The 9,517-nt window shown below is 42.0% G+C and overlaps 1 protein-coding gene across 4 annotated transcripts in view; it reads left to right on the top strand.

Annotated features, from left to right (window-relative positions):
* The first annotated feature begins 277 nt into the window (after positions 1 to 277).
* LOC106725102 (C-C motif chemokine 15-like) overlaps positions 278 to 9,517 on the top strand; it is a 20,611-nt gene continuing 11,371 nt past the window's right edge. For 2 of the 4 annotated variants that reach the window (XM_014535028.1, XM_014535029.1), the window contains exons 1-4: positions 278 to 467; positions 1,275 to 1,322; positions 2,005 to 2,116; positions 2,517 to 2,606. In XM_014535028.1, coding sequence (XP_014390514.1) covers positions 371 to 467; positions 1,275 to 1,322; positions 2,005 to 2,116; positions 2,517 to 2,606 — 347 coding nt within the window. In that variant the 5' untranslated portion in view covers positions 278 to 370. Of the gene's footprint in view, positions 468 to 1,274; positions 1,323 to 2,004; positions 2,117 to 2,516; positions 2,828 to 2,998; positions 3,028 to 9,517 lie in introns of those variants that run through there. The other 2 variants (XM_014535027.1, XM_014535026.1) reach the window with 2 other exon arrangements.

Raw genomic sequence — 9,517 nt, 5'->3', positions numbered from 1 at the left:
GGAGAGGCTGTTTTAACCACAGAGCTCAGTAAATTGTTAACACTCTTCCTATAGGACTTTCATGATCCATATAGGATGTGATTCCTGTCTTTGCTAAGGTCCTTGTCACCAATTTTGACACTTTTGCCTATGTCCATTGGGCAGTAGGGAAAGCCCCAAATCCTTGTTCCCTCAACTTCCTATTGCAATCCCAGGCTTGTTCCCGTTTTTAGAAATATCTGTTGTTGATGATATAGCCAAAGAATAGCACTCTTATGCCCTGTGACGTCCTGATCCTCCTCTTATAAATACAAGGGCAGAGCTGGGTCCAGGGAGTCAGGGAGGAAAGAGCCCAGGATCCTCAGGCCAGCACTGTCTGCACACTGGGGAGATGAAGGTCTCTGCAGCTGCTCTCTCCTTCCTCATCCTTGCTGCTACCCTTGGATCCCCTGCCCATGGATCCCTGGCCAAGGAATCCTGGGATGATGGTGAGTTCAATGAGCCTTTTCACTGGGGACCAATTGAACGGTAACTTTCAGTTAGGGAGGACACACAGAGGGACACTCTCCTGCAACATAGAGGTGAATTTGGCACTTGTTTAAAAGCAGTAGCAGCAAGTATAGACCTTTTTCTGCAGCTTTTGGTTCATGGGAAAAACCATATAAAGAAGACTTGTCTCACTTGGGGAAACAATTTTCATGGCCAGAATTATTTAATCCTTTCTCTTGGCTGATATAGGATTCTATATAGAAGATCAAAAGAACTGTACTAAAATTATAAATCTGGAGAAAGAAGCATAGAACCCTATGTTAGAACTATTATATACCATGTAGTGTAAAACTATCATTTTGAAGAAGAAATGGGACAATCTGGACAAGTGACTCACCAAAGTCCACCTAATCATTCTATCTATTTTTAAAAACTAATATCTAGCACTGTCTATGTACAAGCAGGCACTGCTCTAATTGTCTTATAGATAGTGATACATTGAATCATCTTAACAATCCTGGCATCAGGATTTTAGAGATGCTTAGGTGGGGCATGGCCAAACAAAGGTTGGGAACCACTGGTCTAGATGTATTTTGGAATGCAGAATCTTTCAGGCTTTACAAAGGTAATATAGCCCTGGCTGGTTTTCTCAGTGGTTAGAGCATCGGCCCTCGGACAGAAGGGTCACAGGTTGGATTCCCAGTCTGGGGGAGGGGGTTAGGCTGAGAAATGGGGTAGGCAGAGATACTGAGACACTGCTACCTCCAAGTGACTTCTCTTTCCTTCTTGTCTGTTTCTCCCAATAGAACCAAGCATGGTGATGCATCAGTTGAATCCCAGAGGGCCCTCTCCCGGTTAATGAGCCTGGCCAGGGTAATTCAGCAGTTGAGTGTTGACCCAGGAACCAATAGGTCACTGGTTCAATTCTGGGTCAGAGCACATGCCCAGGTTGCAGACTCAATCCCCAGGAGAGGCCGTGCAGCCTCTCTCTCATCGAAATTTCTAACACTCTATCCTTCTTCCTTCCTTTCCTTCTAAAAATCAGTGAAAATACTCATGTGTTTTTTTAAAGAAGGTAAATGTTTAGTTGTAGCATATATTTAAATGCGGCTGGTGGGTACAGATCTGCTCAGTGGCTTCATTCACCTTTTTAGAGGACATGGGGAAAGAGAAAGGGTGTTGAGGATGGTGAACATGTACAGGGAAGATCAGATTGGGCCATGGGTCCCTCCTCCATTGATGACCTCTTCCTCCTGCCTGTCCTGGAGAAGGCTCACCTAGGGGAGAGGGTGCTCTCTGATGCCTCCTGCACGCATCAAACCCTTCCACTTCTGGGAGAAATGGTCCTGGCCCTCTTGTGTCCTTGGCCTGGGTGCCTCAACCCGGGGAAGTGTGAAGCAAGGAGATGCCAGCAAATGCTGTAGAGGAGGAAAACACGCCCTTTGAGCCCTGTGCCTTCTCACCGTCCCCAGTACTTTGGAAGGAAGGAGGAAAGGAAATAGTCTTTTCCAAAGACTGCCTTTTCTCTTACTACAGGCTTTCACCATCCTCCTGACTGCTGCCCGTCCTATACCCCACGAAAAATCCGATGCAGATTCATGGCAAGTTACTTTGTAACGACCAGTGGGTGCTCCCAGCCTGCTGTCATGTAAGTGCCAAGCATCCCAGCCATATCTTGGGAGGAGGAACCTGATGATGGATGGATGCCCATAAAAGTCACATCCTCTGGATCCTGCAAGGTCAAGGGAGGCTGTGTCCTCATTCTGATCCTGCAGAGCATCAGATATGAGATGTTCCCATTGAAGATGGAAGCTAGGAAAGGAAGGAGAGAGCAGGAGCAGGTCTGCACCAGGAAACCCCCATGAGTCACTAAGGAAGTCTCACAGGCTGAGGGAGCATCTCAGAGAGGAGATACCCTGAGTTCCTGCAGCAGAGAAAGGAACAAGCTGGGCTGAGTGGAGAATCTGAAGGGCCGGGAAGATGGGGCTCCCCATCTCTATCTGCAGAACCCTCCTCAATGTGTAACCTTTCTCCCCCTTGTTCCCCAGCTTCACCACCAAAAGGGGGCAGCCTGTCTGTGCCAACCCCAATAATGCAGAAGTTCAGGATTGTGTAATGAACCTGAACAGGATTCAACTTGAGCTCCTGGCAAATTGTTGACTGATAAGAAGGGATACTAGGTCCCAGCCATCCATATCCATTCTCTGTTACCTCATCTCCTGGGAGCTTCTTGGCCTGAATTATTTTTTCAAAAGCAATAATTACTGTTCTGTTTTGGTTATAAAAGCTGTGCATTAATAAAACATATCCAATTTAACTTCACTTGACCTTTGAGAGGAAAAAGAAATGCAGGAATTGCTGAACTTTGGATTTGTGTGTTTTTCAAAATGAGACATCAGAGTATCATTTTTTAAGAAGCTAAAAACATGAGACTCATTCAGCCCTGGCCAGTGTGCTCAATGGTTAGAATGTAGGCCCTCACACCAAAGGGTCTTAGTTTTAACTTCCAGTCAAGAGCACGTACCTGGGTTGCAGGTTTGATCCTGAACCTGATGGGGCACGGATGGAAGGCAATGAGTTGATGCATCTCTCTCATATTGATGTTTCTTTCTCTCTCTATCTCTCTCTATCTCTCTATCTCTCTCCCCTCCCCACCTCCTTCCCACTGTCAATGTGAAAAAATATCGAGTAAGAATATAAAAAATAAATAAAAATTTAAAAAACATGACTCATTCAAATTTGAAAGATCGCATATATACCAAAGATGTACTTAACCTATTAATAAGGGAACCATAAAACTGATTCTATAATCATCTGAGGAACAGAGATTTATACAGTTAGTTGGGGGTGGCATTCTGAAATTTGGTTAACTTAGAGAAAAATAAAGTAATATTCAATACTAGAGGCCTGGTGCACAAAAATTTGTGCCCTGGGGGGGGGGATCCCTCAGCCCGGCCTGTGACCTCTCACAGTCTGGTATCCCTCGGGGGATGACCACCTACTGGCTTAGGCCCATTCCCCAAGGGAATGGGCCTAAGCTGGCAATCAGACATCCCTCTGGCAGCCCGGCAGCCCTCGGGGGATGTCCACTTTCCAGCGGGGAGCAGACCTAAGCTGCAGTCAGACATCCTTAGCGCTGCTGAGGAGACAGGAGAGGCTCCCATCACCACCGCTGTACTGGCAGCCATCAGCCTGGCTTGTGGTTGAACAGAGCTCCCCCATGTGGGAGCGACTGACCACCAGAGGGCAGCTTCTGTATTGAGCATCTGCCCCCTGGTTGTCAGTGTGTGTCATAGTGACCAGTCATTCCCAGTCTTTCTGCTGTTAGGCCCCTGGTGGTCAGTGTGTGTCATAGTGACCAGTCATTCCCAGTCTTTCTGCTGTTAGGGTCAGTTTGCATATTACCCTTTTACTATATAGGATAGAGGCCTGGGTGCCTGCTGGTTTGCCTTGAAGGGTGTCCCAGATCAGAGTGGGGGTCCCGCTGGGGTGCCTGGCCAGCCTGGGTGAGGGGCTGAGGGCCCTTTTCAGGCTGGCCTGTGACTGAAGCTCCCAGCCTCTCCTTTTTTTCTTTTTTCTTTTTATTCTGGGGTTTGTTTACCTTCTATAATTGAAACTTTGTTGCCATCACTGGAGCTGAGAGCCAGCTCCTACTCGCTCCAGCTCTAAGGCCACGGCCTGCTGAAAGCAGGTATCTGGGGTTTGTTTAGCTTCTATAATTGAAACTTTGTTGCTTTTGGAGCTCAGAGCCAGGCCGCAGCAGGCGGGGAACCTTGGCTTCCTCCATCACTGGAGCAAGCAAGCCTCCTGCTCACTTCAGCTGCGTGGCTGCGGCCACCATCTTGGTTGGGTTAATTTGCATATTGCGCTAATTAGGCAATGGGAGGCGTAGCGAAGGTATAGTTAATTACCAAGTTTGTCTATTATTAGATAGGATTGCAATATAACTGTAATTTTTGCAATTATCTTTTCTACTGAAAATAAAGCCCCACACATTTGCATCTGTGCCGGACAAAAATTTACAAGTTAACATGTAAGTGCACAAAGTTGGTGGCCTGATCAATAGTAAATAGAGCATCAATCAAAAGTTCATTCCCCTCCGCCCTCACAGATGAAAGGAGTCCTGGGGTGGGCCTTTTAGACAATTTCCCAATGTAATTGAAAGGCATGCACTCATCCTGTTGCCTTATTTCCATTTGGAATGTTTTTTCTTAATAGATATACTTCTTAAAAGATGTCTTCTTTAAAGTTAAAGGACATTGAGGAAAACATTTCAAGTTGAAGTTAATATCAGTTTGACATCCATACCTTTAAAGCCTATACATTTATATTTACAATTAGTAAATCTTGGTCAACTGTCTCATAAAACTCAGAAGATAGCACTGAATTCTAAACAACAAGAAAGCTTTTCTAGGCGCCTGTCATAAAGGCTGCGTAGATTAATTGTTTGAAGTAAATAGAGTTTTCCCGAGCTTCCTTTTTATAGGTATTCATCTCAAAAGGCTTGAAAAACCAAGAGGATATGAGGATCACTCTCTAGAAAAACAAAAAGCACCCAGGCATACTCAGCCAAAAATCTGAGTTATGTGTGACTTAGTCGATACAGAGATAGACAATCATATAGAGAAAATATTCCTGCTGCAGAGAGGACATTTGCAACCGAATTCAGTGTATGAAACATAAGGACTTGTGCACTATGGTTTGACCTTATGTTTATTTTTCCTTTGAGATCATGAGTTACTAGAAGGGTAAGACCCTGTCTTACCCATCTTTTTGTCTACAGTACTAGGTACAGTGCCTAGCATATTCTCTTTTAACTAGTTTATTGTTTTATAGTATATGTTTATTGATTTCAAAGAGGAAGGGAGAAGGAGAGAAAGAGAGACATCAATGATGAGAGAGAATCATTGGTTGGCTGCCTCCTGCATGCTCGCTACTGGGGATCGAGCCCACAACCTGGGCATGTGCCCTTGACCGGAATCAAACCTGGGACCCTTCAGTCCTCAGGCCATTGCTCTATCCACTGAGCCAAAACAGGTAAGGCTAACTTGTTTGTTGATTGGCGCTTTTTAAAATTGATTTTTTACAGAGAGGAAGGGAGAGGGATAGAGAGTTAGAAACATCGATGAGAGAGAAACATGAATCAGCTGCCTCCTGCACACCCCCCACTGGGGATGTGCCCACGACCAAGGTACATGCCTTGACTGGAATTGAACCTGTGACCCTTCAGTCTGCAGGCCAACACTCTATCCACTGAGCCAAACCAGCTAGGGCTCACTTATTTATTGATTGGCATTTTTTAATGAATGGGAATACTTATGCTAGCATGAAATAATTACCCTACAGTGTATTTTATAGAAGTAATGAATGACCTAATCTATTGAGCAGTTAGTTATCTCATCTGTCTTCCTCCAAACTGTTTGTCAGGCTTAGAACCCAGGTGGCAGAGGTACCCAAGAAGATCGATACAAAAGTGGTTGTCCCTTGAAAGGTTTGATAATTCAACGGGCTATTTTTAATGTCATGTGAGGCTAGTTATAATCACTTCCCTGAAGCCAAAAAGAATCCATTTCCTAAAGAGCACCATTAATTAGCTTAATAAGGATTAATGACATACAAGGCTCTAGGTGCCATCGACAAAGGATCATAATTGAGTTTTTATAGAAAAGAACATCTCCTTATATCTCAATAAATAGAATTATTCGGCAAGCATTTCATCTTTGACAAGGAAGATGAAGAGATTTTTATTTTGTAATTAGTAACGTTAGGGGCATTTTTGATATATTTACTTATGTAAACATTTCTAACTATACCACTTAACCATCATTTTTTAATTATGTTTTTAGTGATTTCAGAGAGAGAAAGGGAGAGGGAGAGGGAGATAGAAACATAATGAGAGAGAATCGCCCCCAGGATTGAGCCTGAAACCCGGGCAGGTGCCCTGACCAGGAAGCAAATCATGACCCCCTGGTTCATGGGTTGATGCTCAACCACTGAGCCATATTGGCTGGGCTTAACCTCATTTTATTTTTTACTTTTTTCATTGATTTCAGAGAGGAAGGGAGAGGGAGAGAGAGATAGAAACACCAATGATGAGAGTGAATCTTTGATTGGCTGCCTCCTGCACACCCCTTACTGGGGATCAAACCTGCAACCCAGAGATGTGCCCTTGACTGAAATCAAAACTGGGACCTTTCATTCTCTATCCACTGAGCCAAACCAGCTAGGGCTTAACCATCATTTTAAACATTTATTTTTAATATTAGTATAACAATTCCTACATTGAAATCCTTAACACCAGTCTGCTCTCTTGGTAACTGAATATGTTCTTAATAATACTGTTTACATAACTCATCTGATTAATTAAACATTTAATGTATAAATGTCCATCTAATTTAGATTACTGGTATATTATCAAAAATTCTGAGTTAATGGTATTTAAATTAGTGCAAGTGTTCTATATTTTATTGTCCTATAGAAGACAATTTGAGGTTAAGCAAAAGTCCTCTCTTCTCTTACAGCCCTTCAAAAGTGTTAAAATCATTATAGGTTGTAAAAACACACACCATAGGCCCAATTTCATCCATGGGCCCTACATATAAATATAAGCAGATGGCATATGAACACTTATATAACAAGGCTCATATGGATGTGTATAATAATTCAGACCTCATTACCACTTTTCCTGTATATTTAAAAAGTTTTTCCTGTCTATATCTTGTCTATATGATTATAAAATTGGAAATGCATTGGAGACATAAAATGCTAGAGATGGGCTGGAGCACTACACAACTTACAGAATTGTAGAATTTTATTCCTGGCAGAAATTGTAGACATTATCTAATTTGAACCCCTTCTTTATTTTACATATAACTAAAAACTCATAAATAAATATAATTTACAATTAACTTACAAATACTTGAAGAATAGCAGGCCTTCAAATGTGTCCTTGTGTAATTCTTTCCAATTATTTTTGCTGAGATTTCTAAAAAATATAAGTTATTTCTTTTTGTTTTGAAATATATTTTTCAGTCTGCAGGCCGATGCTCTATCCACTGAGCCAAACTGGTTTAGGCTACTGAAATATATTTTTATTGATCTCAGAGATTAAGGGAGAAAGAGAGAGATAGAAACATCAATGATGAGAGAGAATCATTGATCAGTTACCTCCTGAATGCCCCACACCGGCATGTACTCTGATCAGAAATCAAACTGGTGATCTCCTGGTTCACAGGTCAATGCTCAACCACTGGGCCACGCCAGCCATGTTGAAAAGGTTATTTCTGAATCAAAATGCAAAATAACTACAACTATTTACTGCTCAGAAATATATATATTGAAAACCTGGGTAAATGTGCCATGACAATACCCTAATTTTTATTTAAGGATGGTGACCTCTACTCTGTTTTCATTCAAACCTTTCTTCTCATGTCCTTTGTATCCATCTGTCTCCACCACTCACACATCCAAACACACACACACACACACACACACACACACACACACACCTGTGCACTCTTCCCACTAAATCATATATTTAATGTCTACCCTCTAGATCACAAAGTCTGCTAGAACCCAAATCTGAGTGGTAACAACATTAGCAGATCTGCCATTTCCTCGGCTCCACGCATTTCTCTGATAATACAACTACATATTTAATACAAAGCAACAATTGCGTGGTAAAAAAAACAAACAAACAAAAAACAAACATCTCAGCATCAGGCTAGAGAAGCTTCCTGATGAGAAAACTGGAGAGGAGTCACCATGGATAAATTCATTGCAGATCCAGGAAGGACTTTTATCCTTTGAAATGGGATAAAAAGAAAAAGTCATTTTCTAATAAATCCCCCTATACTTTTGCTGTGAGACTTAGAAGTTGGTCCAAAAGTTCATCTTCAGTAATTACATCTTCATGATCAGTTGTACTTCTCCTGCAACAGGTGACATGAAACTGTTTCTCAGGCAAAGCAAAGGGATCAAATTAGTAAGACACATAATTCCTATAATTTCTTACTTTAATTCTGGATTTTACCAAAATGACTGAATCGGGTGAATTATCACATTTGTTTTGGGTTTGCTCGGATTTCTGCTTTGCTTTTTTTTTCCTGCTTTGCTTTTTAAGCAGCCATTCACCAGCAACTATAACAGAAGCTCATTAGCACTTAAGGCTAAAAACACAACCAGATAAGGCTCCCCCAACAACTGTGTGCAAAAGGGGCCACATGCTAAACCTGAACAGTTCAGGGGAGGCCTGTGTGGCAGCCTTACAAACTCAGAGACTTAAAATAACCACAAAGGATGGTCTGTTATTAAATATATATATATATTGATTTCAGAGAGGCAGGGAGAGGGAGAGGGAAAGAGAAACATCAAGGATGAGAGAGAATCGTTGATCAGTTGCTCACAACTTGGGCATGTGCCCTGACTGGGAATCAAACCCGGATCCTTTAGTCCACAAGCCAGGGCTCTATCCACGGAGCCAAACTAGCTGAAATTAACACTTCTTAACTAAAAGCAGTAGTTATGTTCTAGGCTAGAATCTTACCTGACAAAGTTCAATTTTCACCTTAACTTAGCCTGTGTGTTGTCTTTTCGCATCTACCATAAATTTCCTTTTTCTAGACCCCTCAAAGCACAGGTACCACATCAGAGGGGAGACCACAAATCTCCTCATTGTTATTGAATTAATTGCTGACTGTTAACTATCTTGTACCCACCTATGTAAAAGAAATATGTATCTATCATTTTACTTTTTATTCTATCACCAGTGGATTTAATCCATGTAAATCTTATTTGGATTGTAATGTATCAAATCAGGTGCAAAACTGCCATTCTCTGGAGCATTTTCTCAATCCTTTGAGATTTTGCTTCCCAGCAATTGTCAGTTTGGCTCAAATAAACTCACAAAAATTCTCTACAGGTTTGAATATTTCTTAGGTTGACATAACCCAAACTGATCCATTTCCTCAACATAATTTTAAGGCCACACAGCTAGGGGTGCAAAGAGGAGAGTGTGTGTGTGTGAAAGAAAGAGGAGAGAGGGAGAGAG

Source organism: Myotis brandtii, unplaced genomic scaffold (genome assembly GCF_000412655.1).
Source record: "Myotis brandtii unplaced genomic scaffold, ASM41265v1 scaffold1367, whole genome shotgun sequence".
NCBI classification, from domain to species: Eukaryota; Metazoa; Chordata; class Mammalia; order Chiroptera; family Vespertilionidae; genus Myotis; species Myotis brandtii.
Note: the sequence above shows the minus strand (reverse complement) of the source record. Positions and strands in the feature narration are given on the sequence as shown.